The sequence below is a fragment of the Camarhynchus parvulus genome, chromosome 6 (assembly GCF_901933205.1).
Source record: "Camarhynchus parvulus chromosome 6, STF_HiC, whole genome shotgun sequence".
NCBI classification, from domain to species: domain Eukaryota; kingdom Metazoa; phylum Chordata; class Aves; order Passeriformes; family Thraupidae; genus Camarhynchus; species Camarhynchus parvulus.
The window spans coordinates 17879344-17906445 of record NC_044576.1 but is presented as its reverse complement, the minus strand read 5'-3'; the positions used below and the strand labels follow the sequence as shown (position 1 = coordinate 17906445).

Sequence of the window (27102 nt, the reverse complement as noted above, 5' to 3'; positions counted from 1 at the left end):
CCTCCTTCCCGTTTTTGTCTCTCCACAGCTACTCAGGCACACACAAACCTTGCCTCAGGTGTGGGACACCCTTCAGCAGTCACTCCCCAGCTGGAAGCCTTTGCTCAATGTTTGCTGCGGATAACATACATTTTGATAGAATTGCACCTCCAAGAAACTGCACTGTTTTTCTAGATGTAATCCCACAAACCCATGAAAAGCAACTCAGCCACTGCTTACTGGCACTCCTCATCAACAATTCCCATCAGAACTTCCACTGCTATTTTTAATAACTTTTTACAGACTTTAACCATCAGAATAGAAATAGTCTACGCATAGGCTCTCCACAAAGAGAATTGTTTTTTCAAACTGTGCAAATATTAGTATTCTCTTTAAAACAAACAATCCAACCAACCCACCAGCAGAGCTTTGCCAATATCTGACTTAACATCAACACAGTACACTTTTAATACCTTCATGGGTGACAAAAATAATTTTTCGTTTTTCCAGGGTACAATCCCGAGTTCAAAGCTGCCTATCCCAAGCCATAGAGAATCATTCACACAGGTTTTCTGTCATGTGGAAAGTACAGAGGAAAAGCCCTCTTAGTGCTGTGCGGAGGAATTTGACGGATGCTCACTTGTAATTCTGCCCACGTCCCAGCTGCCCTGCACAGACTATTGTTCCACGTAGCCATGGAGCCAGCAAATCAGACCAGACACAGTCAAAAGGGATCTGGCTGCTACTTCACCACATCAAAATCACTAGTTTTTCATGGGTCAGGACCTCTCCTCTTCCATCAAACAATACAAATAATTTGGTGCCTTTCAAAGGCATGCTGTTGAAGCAGTTATCTTCTTCCTGCTTTAGGAGACAAACTTTGTCTATTGCCTTCTCACGTAAGGAGAGGAATGCAGGAAAAAATAATCAGATTCTTTTTTTTTAATAGGTAGTGCATATTTGAGAGCTTATTTGAAGCAACTTCTCAGACAGAAGAAGCTGGTTTGCTGATATGACATCTCTACATCTTTTCCACATGGCCACAACAATGCTAAGAAAAATATCTAGTTTTGGTTAAGGGATGCATCCAAGCTTATGGTATGTGCAGCATGTGAGATTGGCTTCTTTCTCTGCAAAGAATCTTTTAACAAGTGGCACCTGAACTTCTGTACTTTGAAAAAGACCAGACATATTTATTTTGCTCCTTATTTTTACCTTTAAAGGAAAGAAGATGAAGAAGACAATATTCAGTGCCTGACAGCTACATGGAAGAGATGCCTTTAATGTGCTACTGCATCGGCCTGTTCTTCACTTAGATGCAGTATTGAGGAACATATGTTCTCATCTGCAACACAAAAGACATTCTATTCTAAAACACCCAGTATATGAAGGACATGAAACAAACATTTTTTTTATTCAAAGCTGGGTCAAAAATTCTTCAGAGAGATCATCTTAGAAACACAAGTGAGGTAACTTTTTAAGCAGTTCACAGACCTACAGGATATTTGGATAAATACTTTTCCATTATTTCACTGTTCAGCAGGAAACACAACCACTTGTCTCATCCATAAGTCCTCCTGAAGCTTCGAGGTCAAAGTTCGACCACTACTCAAACCTATATAGCACACAAAATTTGACTGAAGTTCCCTGATTAAAATGCCTCTGATAAAGATTTTTACTGGAAGAATTCCTTAAGAAACAGTAGGCTTTTGCTTCTGTTTTTAAGTTTAAAGGATCTGTTTTAAAATTAGCAGCTGCTGAAGTGCACCGACACCATTCCTGACAACAGAGCAAAAGTGCAGCACATCTTCCAGGGACATTCCTGAGGTTAGGGAAGGATTCCCTGCTTTTCTGACAACAAACTGTGCTGTGAGTATGTGCGTGGGTATTTTGTTTTCAGCCTGGAATGTTTTAAAAAACTCAAAACTCAGAGTCACAGAGTCACAATTTATTATCCAAACAAGAAATTTGGTCAAGGATTTATTATCCTTAAGAAAAGCAGAAACAGAAGAAACTCTTGGTGGACATAGTAGAAAATGGAGATCAGAGGGTAAGACTCTATCTATGACCAAGAAGGACAAAGTAGGTCAGATACAAAATGTTGTTATTCCTTGGGATGTGAAGACCGTAAGTGTTTTTTTCTATGGTGTGTTCAAGAATTTAGTATTTCTACTAAAGGAGAAACATACAGAAATCGTAAAGCAGTCTCAAAAAAAACCCCCTCAAGACTAGAAGAGCTCTTTAGATCTCATTTATTCCAACATTTTTCCCTTTAATTCACCTTCACTCAAACCTTGCATTCCACAACCATTCAATTCTCTGCTTGGACACTACTTCAATCTTTCTCAATCCAGATCGCTGGGTAAGGGCAGATCAGAAATACCAGGAAAGGGGAAGGGGTACATTTCTTGTAATATTTCTGGTTTCTGAACAGAAGCAGGTAGGTCAAAAGAATTTATGTGGAAGCATTTATTCTAAAGATACATCAAGGCTAAATGTGCTACTTTGGAAAACGTGTTGAAGAGATGTTTGAAAACTTAAGACAATAAATCCAAGCATAACCCAACAAATCTGAGACAAGTACACTACACCTTCTGACTTAATTCACTGCTTTTGTAGTGTGACTTGCCAAGAGCCATGTAGCAGCTCTTCGACCATCCCTATGTGGGTACAGTGATTGTTTCACGATCAGCTTCACCTTAAAACTTTTTCCTTCCCATCAAGTTTTATTCTATTAGAAACCACATCTGGCACCATGGGAGCCACACCTCCACCCTGTCCACAGAGGAGGGATGCACAGGAAAACTTATGTCTCCTCAGCCCATAACTAAGTGACAAAAGAGAACATTGAGTGGTTGGGTCTGCTCAGGAGGCTCTGAGACACATCTTGCTGAGACAGCACATGCTGCAAACCATACGAAGCTGGAAAAGTCTCCTGGGAACACAATATTGCGTGTTTTCCCTGCCCTTAAGTATTTGTTTATTTCAGCCACAGTCAGAAAAAGGGCACTGAACCAGAAGAATAATTTCTTTGTCTCAGTAGAGTCATCCTTACATCAGTCAGTCCCTTAGAAAATGGCAAGAGAGAGAAATTATGGACATAAAGTCCATATAAAATATGGTGCCAACACAGATTGTGTGGAAAGCACAGACTGAATTCCATGAAGCATGAGACTTCACAGATAAACCATATCCTGAGGTCTTTCAGACAGACTTGTCCTTTCCCAAACCTGTCTGCAATACTTATCTGGGGAGAAAGGCAAGGCAGAACAGGTGATAGCACAGTGCATTGTCAGGACAACTCCCACTGACTCTGTGGTTCTGGAGTCTGTGTCCTCTCTGAGCTGAGCAGAGGGGGATCAGCAGGCTCACAGGGGCTAGCTTGAAGTCCTGTCAGTAATGTTTTAACTGGGACAGATGCCTAAGGAGAATGCATGGCCAGAACATACCAATGCACTGAAAAGCCTTTGAAATCCATCTTAACATGATATTTGCTCACTGACTACCAGAAATAAGGCCACCTAAAATTGACATTTTAATATTTTTGGAGAATAGAACTTGAGCAGCAGTGGACTTTTTAATGGTTTCCAAATGACACTGCCACCTACCACTCTATGAAGGTGACGCTGCTATATTCAACTGTATGAAGGTGGAACTGTGTCTTTGTGCATGACAATCACAGTAAGACTCTTCAACTCTTGCACACACTTAACTATGCAGGAGGTACATGACAGAGCCTCTAAACACTCTTGCAAAATACCCACAGGTCTCATTTTTTTCCTCAGGATTGGCAGTGTCCTGAAAATTGGAATGATCAAACTTGAAGCAAAAGCTAAGAAAAATATACTGAATCCCCTGTGCTTTTGTGCAGTCCTAAACAGAATCATAAAAATAATAACAAAAGCAAGTTTCCTGTGCCAAAACAAAATGTGCTCTTATGTGAAGAAAGAGAAAATGAAAACTACATTACAGCATCAATAGTAAGGATTACACTTCTCCTTGAAAGTGGCTGCACAACAGCTACAAAAACTCAAACCCTACCCAGATACATCAGTATCATTCATTCATAATCCTGAAAGAAGAAAAGAAAAGGGAATGGAAGAAGGACACTTTAAACCGGGCGAAAGGAAATCGGCAGTTAACATCATCACCCTATCAATTTAGATATTTTCCAATCAGTCAGAAATAAATGGCCACAAGAAAAATATGATCAAAGCCCCAAACACTGTGTAAACATTGCATGATGTTCAGAGACATAAAAGGCACAATGCTTACAATTTGGAAGCTCTTACATAGTGTTTTTTCTGTTGATAAGGAGCTGGTTTCACAAAACTGTATTTTCCACATGCTGGTCCACCAAATAGCCATAGAAAAATACCATGGGCAGAAGCACATTGTTCAGAAGTTCTGGATTGCTACAGTTCAAAGGTAACTTGGCCCATTAAAGGAATAGGAAAATTTGGATACAAACACCCTCCATGCTTGGCAACATTGAATTAGTTTGGATTTTATCCATCTTTAATCACTGAACATTCATTTTTAATTAGGATTCCTTGGGCCATGGGAGCTACCAGCTGCTGGGCTCTGAAAAACTCATAACTCATAACTCATGTCTCTGAAGGTACATTCCAGGCAGGTAGAGAGCATCTTTGCACACTGCCTGCATGAGGTGTGGAAGGGTGATAAACTGTAGTTGCCCCGAAAGGCGATGGGCAGGTGAAAGATGAAAAGTTCAGAGAGACAGTTTATTGCTGCAGGTGGGGAGCAAACTCCCGTACATCACTCAGAACAAGTATAGCTCTCCTTAACAGCGTATCAGGTGTGAAAGCAGGCAGCCCACCCCAGCCCATCAAGAGAGAGCTGCAGCCTTGAGAAAACCTTTTTTCCATGCTAGAGCCCAGCCAAAGCAGCCCAGTGTGAGCTGCAGTGGGTACCACTGTGTCCCTCTGCCACACTACTGTAAGGGCAAACCACAATCCTGCTCACAGGAATCCTGCAGCACGTTCTGGAGACAGATTTGGGAATGCAAGTAAGACCTTTCAAAGAAAGAAGGCAGGTTAAGAACAGCCAGAGAAGGAGAACAGGACAGCAAAAGGCAAGAATCTGTGGTTACCTCTCGTGACAGATGTGACTTTGCAGAGAGGCAAAGGGGATTTGCACAGCAGGTCTCACCCCGAGCGACTAAAGCTGGTATTTCAATAACACTGCCCCAGGGAGAGAGGGGCTCCAGGCTCTGCAAACAGCCAGTCTGCGCTGTGTCAGCTGCACTGGAGTGCTGATTAGGCACTTTTCTCCTCAGAGCAGACCCATTCAGCAGGAAACGAGGCCACATGCGTGCTGCCAGAGCTGAGAAAGCCATATCCTGCGGGTCAGAGGCTCCACTCGCGTGCGTCAGCACACTTCCAGAGCAGCAAAGGGAGGTGCACGGTCTTACAGAGAGAGCTGTGCACCCAGCCTGGGGAGAAAAAGGGAATTGTACTGCATGTTCATTTGGCCTTTGGGATTTTTGGTGCTTGGGTAAACTGTGATGGCATCAGGTAAGAGACATAAAAAATCTTGAAAAAACTTTTTACAAAAGCAGCAACATCTCAGCAGCAACAAATGAGTGGAAGGGATGTAAGATTTTAACAGCAAAGAAAGTAAAATCATACAACTGCCACCTTTCCTGGTTGCCTCAATTCCAATAGCAAACCCTTCCAATAGAGGGACAAAGGAAGGTTGCATCTCACCCACCTGCAGCCCAAAAGTGAGAACTGATTTGTAAAAAGTCATCCAGCAAATCAGCATCAAACCTGGGAAGATGAGAGGTCAGAAGTTTATGTTTGCCCACAGCTCACTAGCGTGACTAGTGCTGTCTGGCCCATGAGTATATTCTAAGGGATTGGCAGAATGCAGATTTCCTCAGGTGTGTTAGGTGCTGAGTTACCTGATGAGTGCTGCTGGCAGTAAAATTTAGAGATAGCAAGAGAGAGACATGTACATAGATATGCAGGTCCTGTTCTAGCTATGCAAAGAAAAGCTCTCCTTAGCAAAAAACCTAAAAGGGCAGCATCACCTGAGCTGATTTATGCTATGACAAGCAAAATACTTTCAGCCTATACCACTTTTAAAAGTACCGTTGGAACTTTAGAATAAATATCCCTTTAAGAATCACTTTTTATGTTTTTATGTTGTTGAAGAAGTTTCAAGACAGAGCAGTAAAAGTGATTCTACACAAAAGACAGAACCCATCACACAGAGGGAACTGTCAAAAGTACAGAGATCACATGCTCAAAACAGAGAGAGTATGTTTTCAGTAAACTGTCAGACACGAGACTTCATAAACTGTCAGACATGAGAGATTTCATAAACTGTCAGACACTAGAGATTTCAGAAGTCCAGATGTGCCTTTGACTGCTCTTCTGTCTTCTATCATAGGCAAATACATTATATAAAGCTTCTCCCCAGTTAAATGATCTAGTTCTGTCCCAAAGCTTGTTAGGGTTCTTGATGCAATTAAAGGAACTGTTGGTGCCGACAGGAATAGGGATTGTTGACAAACAACAAAAACTGATACTGACTCTTGCAGCGCATCTTTCAGCTCTGTAGGGCCCAAGCACTCACATGAGACCTTAGGCAGTCCTTACTGATGTCTGTACACCAGTATTTTGTACACAGCATTAAAAGATTAGTTGGCTGAAGTAATTTATGAGAGACATGGAGTGAGGCATGAACGAGCCTAGCAGAACTATATGAGAAGGTTTAAGATGTCCACCCAGCCTAATATCTTCTCTCAAGCAACAGCAAGGAGTAGACACATTGGAAGGGTATGCAAAATCAGCCATCCCTGGTTTCCTCTCTATTAGCAGACCAAGGACATCCTGAAATGGAGTTTCCATCAGGACCATCAAACTACATAATTGCCGGTAGAATGTTTCTGGTGAATTTGTCTGTTTGTTTTTGAATTAGCTTATCTCTTTGACAAGATTTCCCTTTGCTATGTTAAAAGAGTAGATTTGAATCTACAAATTTTAATTACCCCCCCCAGGCAGCATAAATTTTAAAAACTGCTTCTGCTTCCTCAAATCTGATGATTGCTCTGTGCATAATCCAGACCCGTCACTCTCTTGTGCGAAGTGTTTGCTGTATGGACACAAAGTCTCTTCCTGGAGGAAACAAAGTGAAAGATTTTAAAGGTAGTTTTCAGACTGATGAGGATCAGATTTAGCACACGCTAAATTAGCTGTGATGCTTAAAAGCAGACATGTATTATCCTGTCTAAGTGATTACGAGGAGAGGGGTGGAGTAGCTAAATCCGTACTAATTGCCCTATCCAGGGACGCAGGAATGCCAATGTGTTTGCATCATCCACACTTCATGCAAGCTGAATATATAACCCATCATACCTCCTGGCAGAAGTATTAAATCCATATCTGGGGAGATTTGTAGGCTTTCAAGTGATAAACACTTCAAAAGGAGCACAGGGGAGAGGCAGGAATGGACTGCAAGGTGCCAACTTCCCTTGTCCATTCTGGCCTAGCAGTGTAGTACCATTTGTGAAAACAAGGACATTAATCTTAGGGTGATGCACCTGAAGCTACTATATCAATTAATTCAGGATGGTCTTAGAGAGGTTGATTATCCGTGGTCAGTGGGTGCTGTCACAGCAGAGGGTATACATGAAAGCACAAAATGGAATGGCAATGATTATAGTGACAGATGTGAAGTGCGCTCGGGTATCAACGTCTGTTCCTACCGTGAATATGTGGTGGGCTCAGATGATAAAGCTTAGGAATCCTATAGATAGCATAGCTCATACTATTCCCATGTAGCCAAATGGTTCTTTTTTATCTGCATAGTAAGTCACAATTTGGGAGATGATTCCGAATCCTGGGAGAATTAAGATGTAGTGTGTGCCATGTCCTGGCACAGGTGTCCTAAATGCCTACAGTGTGTATCCCCATGCCTGCTGATGGGCTACTCCTGCCTGCCAGGCCTCCTTGTCCCCAGGCTGCCACCAACTGAACCCACGGAATGGGAGATAATGTTAACTAGAACTGCCAGGGAGTGATGGTCCTGGTCCAGTTATGGGATGGGATGAGTGGAATGGGCATGAGGGCCAGCAAAATTCCCAACACATCCAGGAGACCCGAGAGGATGAGAGGATGCTAATATAGCCTTCCCGATTCCAGTAATCCACCCCACAGCCTCCAGCTGTTTATGCCTCACCTGCTCTTACAGAGGGTTTCTGTACTCAGGGAGGGAGGGAGTTTCTCATTTCCCCTCGACACAGATCCGTGTGTGTGTGCGTGTGCAGAGAGGATCGCGGAGGCTAGAGATGGAGCATCCCTGTCTAGCCCTGATGCCACCCTACAGGCATGGTGGGGACAGAAACGACAGGGAAAGGGACAGGACTCTGGAAAGCGCAAAGGAGTCGGGAGGGAAGGAAGAAAGCGCGAAAAAAAAAAAAAGAAAGAGGAAAAAAAAAAGGAGGAGAAAGGGGAGGAGATGAAAAGCAAGGGAAGAAGGGAGGACCGGGCGGGGAGGAGGCGAGAGGCCGGGGAGGAGAGGAGGGAGGCAGCTCGGCAGAGGGGGACGGGACGGGAGCCGGCGCCCCGCGGGCCATGCGCCTCCTGGCTACGGCGCTGGCCGCCCTGCTGGCCACGGCCTCGGCCCCAGGTAAGCGCCCGCGGGCCCCGATCCTCCCCCGGCCCCGGCGGGACCCGAGCCCCCCCCCGGGACCCCGGCCCGCCTCGGGCAGCCCCCGCCCAGCGCGGAGCGGGCCCGGGTCCCGCAGCAGCGGGCGGCGGGACGGGCGCTGGGCCGGAGCTGGGGGTCCCGGCCCCGCGGCCCCTCCGCCCGGCCGCTCCCTACCCCGCTGCGCTGCCGCTTCCCCGGCTCCCGGCGGCAGCGCTTCTTCGCAGCGGTCCGGTCCTGTTTAGAAAAGAAAGCCAGACTCTCCGTGCAAGTTCATGGAAATGGGTACTCGGCCGCCTTCTCTGCCGGGCAAAGCCGAAGCAAAGGGATATTCGGCGTTGTTTTTCCACAGGTGCCCTGATCCTGTTGGCATCAGGTGGAAATGGAACCTGTAGGTCACTTGTAAAAAGCGTCCTCCCTTTAAGACCCTTTATTCCTCTAAAAACAAAGGTATGTTGGACAGCATTATGTGTCCTGAAGCTGCAAAACAGACACAGAGTCTGGATCTGAACTTCCAGGTGCAGTGAGCTTAGAGCAGTGGGGAAGCCTTGCTCATTCAAGGTTAATTAAAGACTTGAATTCGAACTCCACTGCAGAAGGGCAGGAGATGGTGGAGGCAGAAGTTTGGTTCAAGTCCGTCTTTAGTCAATGCAGAAGCTTTCTCTGAGGGGGAGCTTCTGACTTGTGAAACTTGCTGACAGATCTGTTCAACTGAAAACAACTGGTTGTGCTCTTGCTAGCCAGTTCCTAATTATTTTCATTTAAACAAAGAGTTTTGCTGCTTCTTGGCTCATCTGCTCTTCTTAATTGTAAAGAAATCAAACGAAAGCAGGCTTTGACAGTAGCATAGCTTCACTGAACAAACTATAACAGAGATAAAAGCCATCCCATGTGCTTCTGGTCATGCAAAGCTGAGATCAGAAGGTACCCCCCTCCAGTTCCCAGCTATCGGTCCTTGCAGCCCTGGAGGCTGGGTTGCAGATTCTGCCCATTGTCTCCATGGAGGAAGAGAGAGAGGCCTGTGTACAGCACTAAACCTGGACTGTGAGCAGCTGAGCACAGGAACAGCTCCACTCCTAGCTCAACTGGAGTAGCTGGGGTTCTCCCACAAAGCCACAGATGAAACTGCTCACCACATGTAAGGACCCAGTGGCCGCTGTAAGTCCCCTGGCACTGTTCCAGCACAGACAGAGGGGAGCAGCCCTGGCATAACAAAGTTTCTAGGTGCTAGAAGTATAATTTGGTGGTCTTGACAGTGCTGTTAAAGTGTTTTGCTATGTAATATGGCAGACAGCAAAGTCCAAATCTAGGTAGTTCTTGGGCTTGAACCAGTGTAAGCAGGAGTGGACTATTTTCAAAGTGGGATTTTTTAAAACAGAGCTTAGGTAGCAGTCACCTTTCCTGAGTCCCCACAGGCGACTGAGACATGCTGGTGGAACATACCAGAGAAGCAAACAGGTAAAATGTTGTGATGGGAGCAACTAAGCAAGCTTATTGCAAAAACAAGAGAAGTTTGATGGTTAAGCACACTGCAAAGAAGTCACCAAGTCTCTGACTCTTTCTCCTCCCATTCTATAAATAATTTTCCTTTCCAAGCAGAAATGAGACTGAAACTCTTGTGGTGAGCTCCACCTGAACAGCTACATCGTACTATACCAGGAAGGCAGAAGAAGATAAACAGTGATTCCTCCCTTGAAACAGCAATCTCAAGTCTAGAAATTCAATGCTGTGTTGGCACACAAGCCTGCTCTTAAGTTGTGAGGTCTCCTGCTTTCGGCAAGGAGCCCATTACAAGGGTAAACCTCATGTTGGGGCTGACCAGTGCCTGCTATAGACAGGAGGAACATGTCCACTAGTGTCTGAGAGCCTTGAATAAGGGTTTTGCTTTCCACACAGAAGTTAAATGAGATTTTCCCTTAAAAATCCACTGTTCCTCCTCCAATGGCAGTAGGAGGATAAAGTCACATGGATACTGTTTTTCTGCTTTATATAAAGCATCACCTGACCCTGTTCAACATGAGGTGATACCATGATAAAAGCAGCATGAGATTTCCAAAACAGTTCCCATTGCTGTACTTGTGCAGCAGCATTAATGGGAGCCGCAGAAGGAAGATAAGGAGACAGGTTCCCACTTATCAGAAACATGAAGGATGCAAAATTTGATATGTCCCTATAAAAAGGCATGTCCCCAGAGGAAAAGTAGAAGCATTAGATATAAAATACCAATGTTTGTAATAGTGTAAACAGCTAGAAAGGAATCAGAATCTCAATGTACAATGCTGCTTTATCTTCTCACAGAGGTGTCCATCATCACCATATCTGACTTCCTCTGCATTTTCTCTTGGGTACTTGGCATTATGTTCTGCCTAGTTTGGAATTAAGCAATGCTTTCTTTTTATTTTTGCCTTTTATTTTGGGACTCTGTTTCACAATTACTCCTAGCCAACTTTTTCAAAAAAGAAATTCACATGTCAGGAAAATGACATAATTGTTTTTCTTTACAGTTTTCATGACATGTTCATAATTTCAGTAGAAAAAACTGTGTCTGTGTTTTTCATTTAGCCAAACCATAATTTTATAAATGATTTATTAAACTTTCATTGTCGAAGTACATTTGAGGAACCAAAAAGTGTTGAAAATCTCAAAGTTATTCCTTATTTACTAAGCAGTACAACCTTCAAATTTAATCTTATTTTGATAGCAGAGACAGCCATTTACTGGCTTCCCTTCTGCTGGTAAAGCACCAAGGTTGGTAAGTCCAGAGAATAACTGAAGTTTCATGCCCAGAAAGCTCTTGGTGGGATTCAGCCTTAATTTTAAATTTCAACATCCTGTTCTACTTTTATGCTTTCTACAATCCAAAATAACCTCTTACTTTGGCATTTACGTGCAGATGAACCTAATGCAGACAAACATAATGCATGTATAATTTTATCGATAACCTCATCCATGCTTAGCTGTAGTTTCTTCAATAATTTTGTTTTAAAAACCCAAACAGTTCTTTATACAAAATATTTTCTCCTTCATAACAAAAAAATAATGTCTACTTGGAATAAACATGTCATTCAGTAGAGACTTTGACAGAAGTGGCACAAAATAATTATCATACTATTAATTTTCGGAATTCTTCTCAAACAGTTGCAATGCACCTTCTTTAATTTAGTGGATTTACTGTATGTGAGGTGATATAATTCACCATTTCATTTCACTGCTTCACTGGGACTATAAAACCAGTGTCTCTGTCTCCAAAACTCCTTCAGAAATAGAATGGAAATACTTTACTTGCTTATTTTGAAGATAAATATATGTTTGTGTTTCAGGAGCTGATGTCAGACAATAGTCTCTGCCAAAACACTCATCCCTTTTGTTAAAATGTTCTTTGCTGATGTGTTAGAAAAGTGTCCAGAAATGAAAAAATCGTTTTCCCAGAGTTGCAATTCTCATTAGAATTTGAGTACAGTACAGTATTCACATAACAGGAAGTTCACAGTTTAGAGGACATTTCATGCTTTGCAGAGTGCATTGCAGGGAGTGCTTGCTCACTGCTGGAATATGGTTCTCTCTCTAGTGGATGCCCTCAGACTGGTAGATTACACATCACAAGTCATTGCCACAATACAGCACTGGTCAGAAATAGATCACTCTCTGATATGACTAATCAGGACTTTCTTAACGTGCATTAGGAAGGAAATAAGTGTTGATTACCATGCCCCAGAAAATCAGTCCAGTATAAATCAGTTATGTCAGGAAAGGGAAAACTTCCTCTATTTAACAACTATGGACACTTTTTTTCGGCCTTCACTTATACTGGCTCTTGCTAGAGAGACAAAGAACTGGTCTAAGTGACAGTTTAGGATGAAAAACATTGAAGACAAGAATCAGAAATTAATGGAACAATGGAATAATCATTTGTCCCTGTATGATCTCATGTCATATTTTGTCATGCAAATACTGTCAGATTAACTTAAATTTGTAGTCAGAAAAACTAGTCTGATGAATTTAATCCAAGTTTGAGATGACCATTTGATTATGACAGGGAGAACATTACTTAAAAGAGAGGACATGAGGAACGCTGGGTATAGAGAATCCAGTGGTCTTCCAGTGATAATCTAAGGAGCAGTATGATGTAAGGTCTGCACAAATGATGTCTAAAAGAAGTAGACAGAAGCATGCACATTGAAATGCTAACCTTATTAAATCAGCATAAGAAGAGGACAGCACATAGGAAAAACTGAGGATGGGGTAACAGAATTGGAGCAGGAGTTAGTACAGCTAAGTCACATACTTGAGGATTAGTAAGAATTTCTTTGATACGCTGGTGACTGAACCACAAATGACAAAGAAGGGAAAACACCCAAATATCCTATTTATTTGTCACCTGACATAAAATCACATATGAAAGTATAATGAGAAAGGACAAGATAATTCTGGGATATACCAGGCAAGGTATATCCCAGTCAAATCTGAGAAGTACTGTGAGTATTCCACAGGACATTGAAGAACTTCCTAGATGCTGCCAGTAACTGCAGTCAATTACATAAAAAAAAATGCAATCAAACCCAAAATTGAAACTGTAAACAATGCAGAGAAGGGCTGTTAGGGTGAATAGGGAAGACACTATACTAGAGGAGACTAACAGGGCTTGACTTCTTCAGCTCAACAAAGCAAAGGCTGAGGCCAGATAATTGATTTGTATATGGAGTCAGGAAGTAAGCTCTAGAGAAGAAAATGCTATTTTAAGCTTAAAGCTGGCACAGGAACAAATGAGCATAAACTGGTTATTGAAAGCATTTAGCCTGGAAGTTCTAAGAAAGATGCAAGCTGTCAGAAGAGCTGGTCACAGAGCAGCTTCCAAAACTGTTAAAAGACCAATAAAAGATTACGTGAAGCTGGTCCTGTGACGGTAGCAAGGTCTCCATGTCAGCTCTGGGTTATTGGTTAGTGAGAGAAAAAATGCTGGGGCAGACTCACTGAAGGAGGGCCCCCTGCCATCCTCAGCATTCACAGAGAGGCTGATGATGTCAGGTTCTACAAGGTCATTAAATTACTGCACACTAAACAGATGCCATCAATTTACCTGCTGTGGGCTTGCATGCTGGGACGGATTATGGTGCTGTTGTGCCAGTATGGAGGATTCTCACCATCTTTTCTTTCCTTACAGATGTTTGTGAGGCTTTAAATGTGACGGTCTCTCCTGGACCAATGGTGCAATACTCCGAGGGGGATAATGCTACCCTTTACTGCCACATTTCTCAAAAGAGGAGGACAGACAATTTGCTGGCTGTGCGGTGGGTCTTCTCTGCATCACCTGCCCAGGAGCACCTGATGATCAAAATGACAAAGTTTGGGTCTGTCCAGTACTATGGAAATTACACTCATCATTTTCACAAGCAAAGACTTCATCTTCTTAAAGAGAAACGTGGAACTATGTACAAATTTCTTATTTTAAGCCTCCAGCAAACAGATCAAGGACATTATATATGCAAAGTACAGGAAATTGGCAAACACAGAAATAAGTGGACAGCATGGTCAAATGGTACAGCAGCTACTGAAATAAGAGGTGGGAGATTACTGATTTCAAGTCTATAATTTCTTCTTGTCCTGTGATCCCTTTTTTTTCCTTGTAAATTCACCCATAAGACATTTGGATTTAGATTCTTTTTGAGTGTAATCTGTGGATAGGAGAAGAAAACTAATACTCAACTTACATTTTGCCTCTCTCTTTGTGTTTCCCTTGGTCTTAGTTCTAGCCTAGCAGCAGTTGGTAAGTAGCACTTTTACTATCACTTCAGTACTATTGTTTATACCGCTTGGAGCCAGACAGCAGAGCTAGAAAAGCAATGGCCAGCCTGCTGGTATTGAACTGTGGATAAAATGACCAGCAACAAGTGGCAGATGTGAACCAAGTTGAAAACAAGCCATCCCTTTGGGATGGATTAGCTCAAATCTTATGCCACCACACCCACACTTTCAGAGGTGGGTGAAGTTGGATTTTGAGAACAGACTACTTTGCAGAGGTGGTTTTGTTTAGCAGCTGTGCCATCAGTGCTAGCTGGCAAACTACCCCCCTGCTTGTATCTCTATAAACAGAAAAGTTTGTATCTCGCAGGGACAACTTTAAAGATAATGCCAGAAAGCAGTGTTGAGTGTTTTCTCATTCACTGAATGATATAAGTTCCTAAATGCTTGTAGTAGAAACATATGGATTTGTCAGGAGCTCTTGCAGATGGAATGGCATGTTCCAAGTAAGTGGCAGCAGAAGAAAAAGCAATATAAAATATTGTCACTCCACCTGTCATACTCTTCCTCACAAAGAGACACTCCACATCTTCCATAGCTTCTCAGACTATTGCTAATTATAACACTGAAACCTCTCATTACTTTTCATAGCTAAACTATGGAGTTAAGATCAATGAAATTATTGAAAATAAGGAAATCCATAATTTTTTAGTCCAGTCCTTAAATATTTCTACCCAGATTTCTAGTATGAGTCTGTATGAATATATAATCAGAATAGGGATTTGAGACCTCATGGCTTCATCATTTTTACACTGTCTGCTCAGCTGTATTGCTGCTCTCCACTTCAAATGGCCCAAAGCAGAGCATGAAACCTGAGGCAGGGGAGGAAGGCTGGCCAGCCTGCAGAGAGTTTTTGACACCCTGTGGGGATCTGAGGCAAGCACCACAACCACCCTGGCCCATTAAAAGCATATTTATTCTAACTCTAAATCTAGATTAAAGATACCAAAAGATATCTGAAATATTGCATGTCTTTAAATGTCACAGCAACCACTTAAAGCCTCTTGACTGGAAGCAAAGGACCACCTTTGCTAGCATTTGCCTAATGCACCCTGAGTGCACAGTACTTGCTGTGCTTGAGAGGAAAGGTAGCTCTTTTCCAAGTACTGATAAAGTTTCCAGTTTTCCCAACAGTAACAGTTGGGCTTTTCAAGGAAATTTTATTCCAAACGCATTTGGTATTTTATATTATGATCAGTTACACTTTTTATTGCAAAGGGATTTACTTATATTACAGTTAGACCCAGGATACAACAAAAGGAGCAATACAAATTACCTGAAGCATTTGGATACTTAAGTTGCACTGCTTGTGCTTTATCAAGTAAGGTAGCAGTGTTCTACCACATCACAGTTGCTGTGTTGCCTAACATTTTGTTCCAGTAATGTGTCTGCAGTTATGCCCAAATTCAAAATAGTATCTTTATGCTAAAGCACCAGACAAATTTCTTAAAACTTGCACATCAAGTAGAGGCAGAAATAGAGAGTCTCTTTTAAAAAAATATTATTTGCACAGAAAGAGGAAGTTACTGTGCAAGACGCAGATTTCCAGGGGGAAAAGAAAAGGAAAATTCTGCTTCTTCAAAATGTAACTTGCTCTTGAAGCAAGTTGACAGCTGGATCTGTAGTATCTACTGCTATTAATTTATATTCAGATTTTGTTATTTGCTAGCAAGTTTGCTTATGCAAATTTGCATAGGCCATTAATAAGTTGCAAATACATTTTGTCACAACACATAAATTTGTACAAATACACATATTGGACTTACAAAAAAAAATTGAGTTAGAGGCTACAATTCCTTTCCATGTAATGATGACATTTAAATTTTACTTACATATCTGGCTTCTGCTTTGATCTCAAAATACATTTCTTTGGAAAAGAAGCCTTTTTGTGGAGATGGAATCCTTACAGTTTTCTGTTCCTGCACTTGTGTCAACTACAGCAACTCTGTAGTGTTTTCAGAAGGTCCACCTGAAATTTGAAATTTGTTGCAGTTTGCCCATTTCAGTGTTGTGCATACAAGACATCAGATAGCATTTATAAGAATGCTATTGTTAAATCTTGTTAATAAAACCAAGAGAAATTCATGTGCCGATGTTGCCAAGAAGTGCCTCCTAATTCAGCCGCACAGTGTCTTCTGTCTAAGTTAAGGTCAACCTTTTCTCCTTCCCCCGTATTCTCATTAAAAGCATCTCTTCCTGGGCTTGTATCATCAATGTCAGACTACAACCAAGTCAATTATAGCAGAGAATACACAAAAAGCCAAATTTATCAGAGACAAAAAAAAAAAATCAGAAATATGGTTCTTCTACTCCCTTCCTATCGGAAAAATCAAAATAATCAGTATTCTTCTCAGAACAGTATTCAGCACCCCAAAAAACCATAATTTACAATTAGGCAATCCCTCACGATACTGCACATCTCTTAGGAAGATGTTCCAAATGGTTTACAAACCAAGAGAAGAGATTACTTGTAGGAGGACAAACATAGAAAATTAGGCAGTCCAACTATAATCCTACTGGCATCGACAACAAAAACAAGGAGATGATCACAACAATCTGTCTTGCTGGGAAGCGTATTTATCAGAATTTCCCACAGAAGAAAGTCTGACTTCTTAAACATTAGTTACATGTGGCAATTTCTAACAGTAAAAATTTTGCAAGATACACGAATGCAAGATTATTTTTTTTCCCAAATTGGACAAAAGCCCTTTTCTCAGGGAAGTTATCCTGAAATACTTGCCAAAAATCTACACATGTGATGCTTTCATGTAACAAATGAGTAATTTGTTAAAATATTCAGGATGAGCTTCCCCTCCCAACTGAAGAGAAGATTTCATTAGTCCTGAAAGTGTGTATCCATTGATGTAGCCCCACCCTTCTCGTGCCTGCAGGGCGCTCCTTAGTGAATTCCCTTGCCAGTAAGATCCTTGTTCTCTAGTGATTTGCCACATCAAGCTTTCTTGGAGGTTCAGACCTCACTGGCAACCTGGAGGACATTACCAGACTCCCATTTCATTGCAGTGATTGCTAGAGAAAGAAATACCATAGAATTGACCTAAGTGACATCATCTAATCTGATATCATAAAAAATATCAGCATGCATAAACAATCTGAGGAGAGCGGGGTGGGGGTTTGAACAACATTTCAGCAGTCAGAGCATTTGGATTCTGGTTCTAGGCTGTACAGCTGTTATGATATTGACAGTCATCCATCCTTCTGAAACAGAGAGGACAATTCTGTGACAATTCTGAACTGTTTCATCAAAAGGCAATTAGACAAAGAAAAATCTTGGGATACTGAAGTCTAAGGCAAAATACATTTACTTCAAGAGGTTCAAACTTTTTATGCCATGCATATTTCAATTTTTGTCATATCTTGTTTTGTTTCTTTCAGTGATTTCATCAAAATCTTCTGATCATCCCACTTTCAAGAAAAATCATGAAGCTTGGAAGTTTTTTGAAGGTAAAGATACATCTAGCTGCTACTGTGTTTATACACGATGTTAGTTTAGTCCAATGGACAGAACAACTAAAGTGCCCCAAATCAGGACCAACTTTGCTAGTTCCTGTGCAAACCCAGCCTTGCCTGAGAAATCATCCCACAATGTACAAGAGGTACTGGACAAAAGAGAATGGAAGAGTCCAGCTTCAGTTTCTCATCTATCTGATATGGCCAATGGGAAAATAACCACTGGAAATATGTTACAACACCTGAATAAAAGCCATGAGGGGAGACTAAGGCTGTAGTTTGAAAAAGAAAAAAACAATCATACAAAAATTTCAAGCCAGTGCTGCCAGCAGAAGAAGCAATTGCAGACTTTCTTCCTTCTTCCCCAGCCACTCAGCACTCTCCCCACTGCCACTTTTCTTGTTTTATTGTTTGTGTGTTTGCTTTTTTTCTTTGTTACAAAAAAAAAAAACCAACAAAGCAAAACAGCTGTTTGAGCTGGGAAATAACCCAAATGAATTCCTTTTGGGTTTTGAGTTGTTGCTCAAAAAATCTCCAAACCAGTTCTTTGTTTGCTCCTGGAAGTCACAACTCATAAGTGCAGTTATGCCTGTTTGCATTTATGCAGACTTCAACCAAATTTCGAACTGAACAGGACACTATAGGAAAGATTCAAGAGGGCTAAAGTACTTCTGAACTGTTACCCTAAATCTATTGGACCTGAGTCTGTTTAGATCTTGTAGCTTTTTTCCTGGCCCATTGTCATGAAGCATCAGCTGCAGCACTGACCATCATCTGTGCTTGGTTTCAGATCTGTACGTGTACGCAGTGTTTGTGTGCTCCATAGGAATCATCAGTGTCCTCCTGTTCACACTTGTCATTCTCTGCCAGTCCCTTCTGAACAAGAGGAGATCCACAGGTGAGTGGAATGACATTCTTGATGACTGCAAAGCCCTTGCCAAAAAGGGGGGCAGGGGGAGAGGAGAAGAGAATGCAGAGAAAGCAGGAAAAATACATATTTCCTTACCTTGATTGTAATTTTAATAAAAATTAGTAGCAAGAGAAAAATTCTTGCCAGCCAAATTAGAACACTGGCATTTTCTTCCCTTTAAATAGGGAGGAAAGAAAACTAAATTTGCTTTGGACTTTTCAAAAATCTACCTTTGCACCAACATGAGTTGAAAGTAGTTGGGACTTCTTTCAGAGGAGACCAAGTGCTGAATCAGTAAGTTGCATTCTGACCAGAAGCTAAAATTTTGCATGAGTCACATTTCTCCAAACATACAGAGGGGTTCAAAGCAATCTTAACTCTGTTCTATTTTATTCTCTTTCTTGAGTAGCTGTCAATATTCTTGGGAATTTGAGGGGTTTTATTAGCACTATCTCACTTGCAGTATTTTCTGAAACGAAAGCATCATTTCAACATTCAAATCTGTCTTTTCATTATGGTATTTCAAGATCAAGGGTTACTGTGTCATTCTTGGCCTCAGAGAGGGTTTCTCAAAGAGGCTGTATCAAAGCAGCGTTGTTGTAAACAGAAGTGCTATTTCAAATTTGTGGAGTAACCAGTGCAGGCTCTACTTTTATTTCAGTTTAAAAGTGGTTTATTTGGAGAATTCACACAAGCTGCAGGGATGAGATACCAGCACACTTAGCAGCCACCATGTCAGAGGAGAGTGTAAGGACCACCTCAGAACAGAAGATTTCAGGAGGAGTCTGGTTAGTGAGTTGCTTTGTTAATGACAGGAGAGACTAACTTTGCTGCCTCTGCAGCCTACACAGGTCCCACGAAGGAATGAGTGACTCAGATACACAAGTGAGAAGACATGTAAGCCAGAAATAGATGTATAGAGGAACCCTTGCCTGACCACAAACACATTTCAGACTGTGGCTCCATCTTCCTGGTAGTGCACTTAGCAGAGTAACTCTGATTCTAACTGAGCCCAACAACTCTGCTTGCCAAGAGGAAGGAGCAAGATCAATGTTATTCTTCTTACCCTCTTAAGTGATGACAAAGGTTTTGTGCCAAGAGAGTACCCACACTTAAGTATGTTGGTCATGGTGAGTCACCCTGAAGCCACAAGCACTAGACTGATGTATCCCAGTTTCTCTTGAGCAGACATTGGGTTAGAATTTGCTTGGTTTTGTCGATTTACTGCTGTGAGCATACAAGCAGCTTCAAGGAAAGGTCTATTTACATTGAACCAACATCAGCTAAATATTGAAATAATATACAATATAGAATAAGGGTTTACAAAAGAGAAAAAGTAGGTTATTTGGAGTTGCTAAAACATTTCTTTGCTACCCAAATATCTGAATATTTGCATGCTCAAAAACATGTCAGCACTGTGCATGAGTGTTCCCTTACTCCAGAGGGATTGGGTCTACTGTTACAGTTACTCCTATACATTGAAAACAGGCCTGACAGGTAGATGGAAGCAAAGGCTTGACTGGCTTAAACATTTCTCTGTATTAGTCCAGCTCCTGGTGCCCTCAGCACCCATTTCCTTAGGATCAAAATGCACCTCCCTGAAGCTCCCTTAGAATGGGAGAATTTAGCAAAGTCCAGATATGAAAACTTTCCCGTAGAGGGGGCAGGATCATGTGAGTGCCCTGGTGTCTGCTTTTCATGGCCCTTTAAAGAACAGAGAATGAGAAGGTAGGGGCACATCTGTGTTGCATTCAACTTCACATCATGACCCAGGGATGCTCTCTCTCATCCTTTTGAGATATAAATTGGCAGTAGGTTGACCAAAAGAGCCAGAGTCTGTCCTTTAAGAGAGGCATAGAAGCCACAAAGCCACAAAAGAGCATCTTAATAACCCTGGCTCCTAAAAGGCTGCAGTGGGGGCAGCTGCCCTTGCTCAGGACTACTGACTCAAAGGAATATGAAGAAGGATTTACACAACTCACACACACAGCTGTCAGAGACAGGATGGTGGCTGGACTGGACCTCTGATCTGATCCCAGAAGTGATCCCTTTATGCCTGTGGCCACAATCTGACTTACATTAGCGACAGCCGTGGCTCCTGTGGGTGAATGGTTTATTTCAGGCTTCTGGAAATAAATACAGGCACCACAAGGGAAATAAAAGTCTTCAAAGTAAAATTACTGGCCTGCTGTGCTTTTCCTTAGCAAGCTGTCTTTTGGCTGGGCTGACCACTGGAATGTGTGTTGCCCAGCATTTCCACAGCAGATTTTTGGTGTTGTTTAATACATTCCCCTCTCCCAAGACTAGCTATGTCTTCTTCAGTCAGACTGCATTTTAAAGCACAATACAATGTATGGTGACTATCATTAGCTCTCCAGGTGTAACAACCTGGCAACTCCATCATCTCAGCAACACAGGTCTGTCTGCAGTGCTCATTTGAAACTCATAAACTATGTTGGTGTGAAGCCACATTTTCTTTCTTTTTTCCTTTTCTTTAACAGTGAAGCATTACCTGGTGAAATGCCCCCAGAGCAGGTAGGAGATAACACATCTCTTTGCTCTAAACCAAGGTACCAGTTCTAGATTTGTTTTGCTATGTGTGCTGAAGAACAAGATTAATGTTTTCAAAATGCTTACGGGAACATAAAGATTTGCAGATCCCTAACTCCTGAATGTGCCTGCTGTGCATGAAAAGGGAGAATCTGCCTGGTCTGGCTGTAGGTCCTGCAGGTGTTCCAATGACAAGCCTCTCCTTGATGCCCTGAATTGCTTTCTGAAGAAACCTACTTTCATTCTGTGCTGGTTTCTAGGGTTCCCCAACACCTCATGGGATGGTGGTAATGGCTTAAACCCTCCAAGCACACAGACCAAATCACGGTGTTACCCAGGGAGTCCCACACCCAGGGAGGGAGTGGGGTTCAAAAGCAGATTTTCAAGGCCCACAGTCTGTTCCCAGCTGAAGACTCAAAGTGATGGGAAGAATTCTTCTGCTGCAGTGTTAATCACTGTCCCTTTAAATACCATCAGCTGCCAAAAGTTTTTTATGGTGTGGCTATAAAGCTGATGCATTTTATGATTTTCCTGATATGTATATTGGACTGGAGCTGCAGTAACAATATATGACAAATATTTTACAAACAAAAAAGATGGAAGAGGGATGCCTCATAACAACCCAGAAACACAGCTGTTTCCCAGTTTTCAGTGACAGAAACCATGTGTTTCTAGCCTTGCAGTTTAAATCCAGTACCTCTTGGTATCACATACTGTTTCTCATAGTCTCTTTAGACACTGTGGGATTCAATGCCGAGTATAGCACACCCTAGATCCTCCAACAGTGTGATTTTTAGTGCATTCTCATGGGATTATCATCTTATTCAATCTGACTGCCACTCAGATGGAAGTGAAATCAAAACAAAGCAGCACAGGGTTCAGGAGAGGCCAGTACAAACAAAACTTTCACGTTATTTATGGACGGATCTTTGTTCTGTGACCTTGACCAGCCATTGCACCACCCAAAAATTTAGAGACAGCTCAGCAGTTTTCACTTCTTCCTGGATGTTTTTGCTTTCCCCCTTCTTTATTAACTGCTGGGACAAAGTTGGAATTACAAAATACACAAACAAACAAAAAAGAATGCAGAGGGGGAGGAAACCAAAGTATATTGGTAGGGAACATAAAAAGAAAAGAAAAATGAGACTCAACTGAAAAAATGGAGCATGGCAGTCAGATAAAAATGCACACTACCAACTCTGGGTCTCTGGGAATAGATGATGTAGCAGTGATACTGCTGCAAACACTGAACTTAAAGAGAAAACACGCCAATGTGATTTCTTCACCATAAAACAAGTTCTCTAGAACTGAAAGAAATGCATGACTCTATAGGGATAAAAACATGGTTTCATGCATTTCAGTGTGAGAAGTTATGCTAATGAAATCCTCAATCACACAAATGCATGCCCAAAGTGCATTGACTTTTGGGCTTTAAAATTAAATACCTATGAAAGTGTTACAAGCATCATAATTATGTTTCACAGTTGGTACCATCTATTTTCCACCCTCTGCTCAAAACACAAACCATCACTTCCTTCAAACTCATTGCTCTTCACCTGCAAATTCCTTGTCTTGGAACTTAATTCAACACATTTAGACCCAAAGCCTACTGTCTAAAGGCCAAACTGATTAACTAATTTGCATGAGATTCTTGTCATTTAAAATTACTAGTGTGCAAAATTCAGCCTTGATTAGAGAAGCTCAACTCCAACTCCCTTAGTGATATTTCAAACAGAGAGTAGAGTCCACTTTCAAAATTACATTAATAGTCTGGTGTCTAAGAAATGTCTGTATTCCCACTGCAGTAATACCTAAGCATCTTAAAATATTTTATGTCTTGACATCAGAATGATGTTTTTGCTTTTGATTGGAATCCAAAGCACAGTGGGCTAAGTGATTTGCCCCAGGTCTCACAAAATGGCTGTGGTAGAAAAGAAAATTAAATCCAGATTTCCTGAGTATAACAAAGCAAATGTTTAGGTTTTGGGTTGCTACTTGACCAACCACAAATTAAGGAAAAAAAAATGAGTTGACCAAAACTCATTTCTTTACCACATTTTAAAAATAACTACCTAAATAAAATAGTACAGTTATTTTTAGTTTTCCAAACCACCTAATTCAGTTTTCTGGTAATTTCTTTAAATATCTTTCTTCATATTATTTTCCTTGTTATTGGATCATTTTGCCAATTTTCAGATCCAGAAAGCCCCAGGAGGTGAAGCTTTGAAAGCAGGAACATTTTTTTCTGTCTTTCATATTTGTATTGGCCTGAACTCTCTAGTCCTTCAGTTACTGCTCTTCTGGAGATAACTAATTTGAGGTAAATAAAGAGTTTTCCTCAGAAAGCTGTCTTCTCAACACTTTGGTTCTGCAGTGCCAATCTCACATTACAGGAGCACTTGCTGCCACATGGAACCAAAAATAAGAATCCAGATATCCCTGGCGCCTTTTCACACAGCTCTCCTATCTGGAAAATATCCAAGTAACTCCCAGTTCACTCAAGTGGATTTTTTGTCACCCCCCTGCAGACCTTTGACAAGAGAAAATAGCTGACTTAGATGACAAAAGGAAGAGTTCCACATCCTAGACTCTAATAAGGATAACAAAGCCAAAAATCAGTAGGTCTGGCAACAGCCATGACCTTCAGAGCAGCTGCTGCCCCATTCCATGATTATTACACATCTTCCACAGGATACTTCCCCAAACACCTATATTATTCTTGCTCTCTATAAACTCATTAGATCCTTCAAGAAATGCACAACATGACACCGTTGAAATAGAAGCCAAGGGGCTGAAGAAGGACCTGGAGATAAAAAACTAACTTTCCTTTTAGGCATAGAACAGGACAAGCTCACAAAGAGGCAGTGTTTTGGGGCCAAGGAGTCTTTTCTGAGCCTCCTTGTTTGGTTTGAGGAGCTCAGTTCTCAGACAGCAAGTACAGTTATTGTATCTCCCAGAATTAGTTAACCCTGTGTGGCCCTGGCATTTAAAAGAAAGCTGCAAGTCTCAAATACATTTCTTTGTAGCTTCACTTTTCCTTGCAAAGCAGGAATAATAACTAATGCAATGAATTGACACTAAGCTTTTTCATATAATGTGCTTAAAGAAGTCATGTCATAACAACAGCATCTTTAGGGTACACATCTGCCTTAATGACCTTGGATTATTAAAACCAAAAACATTTTAAAAAAAGCATTCTCATCTCCTTTTTGGTAGTCTTTCTTCTTAGTAGTTTGCTGTTTGTACAAAGAAGCCAAGCAGAACAATTTCATTTTCTGCTGGTTTTAAACCATTTCATCTTGATTTTAGTATAGAAACAGATGGTTGTTGTGTGATAGGTTCATAGTTGAGCAGGAAGATTTAGAAATTGTTTCAGTCCAGCCCTCAGTTTACATAAAATGTGATTTATTTGTAAATTGTGAACATATTTTATTTTTTAAACACTTTTTAGAAAGTTTGGCAGCAAACCTATGTTTTTGACTGAGTATATGAAGTAGAACTCAGGAATACCAGCAAACCAGAGTCTTTTTGCAATCCACACAAGTGTAAATCCAGAGTGATTTTACATTCATTTGAATTTACAACTGTGTAAAATGTATCTGTAATTTTGTTGTTCTTGTGTGGGCAATAGCTGAGACATCTTAACTTTCATTAAGTCTTTTGCCCTGAATATTTTATTCTATTAATATAAAGAGAATGTTCCATTATGCAAAAGAATCTGGAGAGGAACAGGAGCTTGGGACAAATGATTTAAAATTCAGTGAATTAAGTGTTATCAGTGTTACAACCATGGAGACCCTGGTTGTATTCCATGGCATAGTGGAACTCATGGCACAGAAGAGAAATGTCCCTGTTGAAGCACAGCCAAACTGCCCTAACCCTCCCCAGGGGCAGATGCAGCTGAGCAGCCACTGCTTCCCAAGTCACCTCCATCACAGTAGTCATCATAACTGAATGGTTTGCACTCTCCCTGCGCCCCAGCTGTAAGTTAAGATTCCTTTCATTACCACTTAAGTCAGGACAATTTGATTCCCCTTTATCTGCAAGCAGGGAGCCCCTGCAGAGTAGGCTCCCACAGCTCAGTGACCCACAGTGGCAGCCACTGCAACCTGACTGCAGATCCAAGCCTGAATATTCAAAGCAGGGTTTTTGATCTCAGCCTTTGGGAGGTGATAAGGGTAAAAAATCCAGCAGATAGGAGTCTGTTTACATTATAACTTGTGTTCTTCCCTCATAGCTAAGAGCGCCTTTTCAGCACAGATGTCCTGGGGAATGCCTGAGTTAGAGAGTGGAGCACAGCTTCTTGTTTTATATTCCCTGGGCACACTGGCCCCCTTGAGGAAGCCAGATTTTTCAGATGTGGGTTTTTGAGCTCCCTGAAGACATGCTGCATGCTCTCCTAGTCCCTCAGCCAGTCTTAGCCCAGACTCTGCATTGAAGATTTTGCTTTTCCATACACTTCCCATGGGAGCTTATGCAGCTGTTGTAATGTGCCTGAGCCTCTGACCCTCGAGGGCAGGTGGGCAGAAGTTCACTCTGGGTGCAGCAGTGGGGTCATACATGCTTTTAAGGAATAGGTGCTATGAAATGGATCTTGCTTAAGCCTGACAGTTTGCATTTTCTATGCCAGGATGAGTGAGACTCTTGGAGTTTCTCAGCCATACCATATGGCTGAAAAAATGCAATTTTTTCCAGAGCATTTCCAACCTCCATAAGAGGTTTTTCATTTTATACCCAGATCACATTCCAGGTTGTGGGGCATGGACTCCCACAAGTGGAAGGTGATGTGTTTGCATGAACTCACAGGGACAAACTTTCCCTCCATTGCCTTCATTTTCCCCTCACTTTTGGGCCTGTGCTTTGCAGTTCAGGGGAGACAGTTACCAGTGTGACAAGCACGTCTCCTCTACAGCCTAAGAAGGTAAAGAAAAAGAAGGAGAAAGAGAAACTGGAGCAGCCACCAGCCATCCCAGCAAAAGGTATGAAAATAGAGGCACAGAAGTATTTCAGATCCTGAGCACAACCATGGAGGGACAGCAGAGTGTGGGATGTCAGGAATCCTGCACTTTGCCAGAGTCTCTGCCTGTTCTTGCTCCCATCTGGGGGGGAGGAAATGCCCTGTACCTGCTGTGGGACAGGCTGTCACCTCCCTGCGGCTTTAGCCATCCTGAGATGCTACTCAGTGAGTCCAAGCAGGAGGTCTCAGCTCCCACTAACTAGAGGAGAGAGAGGAACCTCTGCAGCAATATTCACCCTGCTCAAAGAGAAGATTTAAGTTAGGCAAGTTGAAATGTTGGGGGTATTCTGAGGGAAGCCAGCACACTGCACTCTTTACAACTGCCCATGCAGTTTGACTTGGGAAGTCAAGCAAACTGAGCAGATAAAGACCAGCCTTTTGGGGACTTCATTTTCCAAGAGGATTTGCAGCTCCAGGGTCTGTCTCACTTTCTGAGCAACGCTGCCAGTGCTAAGCCAGTGGGAGAAAAGAGGGAAAGGACCTGAAGATTTGCTGTGGGCTAGGTCACAAATGATCAATTCCTGATCGGTTCCCAGGGGGTAAATTGCTCTAATGTTTGCATACAAACTGCATGTCTTGCATATCAGATTCTTTAATCTTACGAATTTTTCTAATTCAAAACATTCATTATGTTTCCTTGTAAAATACCTGAAATATGGTTAAACTCATATATAAGTACATGCATTTGCTTCTAATTTGCTAT

At 41.7% G+C, this 27102-nt stretch overlaps 1 protein-coding gene across 1 annotated transcript in view; it reads left to right on the top strand.

Annotated features, from left to right (window-relative positions):
* Positions 1-8513: 8513 nt before the first annotated feature.
* VSTM4 (V-set and transmembrane domain containing 4) overlaps positions 8514-27102 on the top strand; it is a 32052-nt gene continuing 13463 nt past the window's right edge. The window contains exons 1-6 of the mRNA XM_030951587.1: positions 8514-8637; positions 13817-14215; positions 17848-17916; positions 18713-18820; positions 21334-21367; positions 26249-26361. Of these exons, the coding sequence (XP_030807447.1) occupies positions 8583-8637; positions 13817-14215; positions 17848-17916; positions 18713-18820; positions 21334-21367; positions 26249-26361 (778 nt within the window). The 5' untranslated portion in view covers positions 8514-8582. The remainder of the gene's footprint in view (positions 8638-13816; positions 14216-17847; positions 17917-18712; positions 18821-21333; positions 21368-26248; positions 26362-27102) is intronic.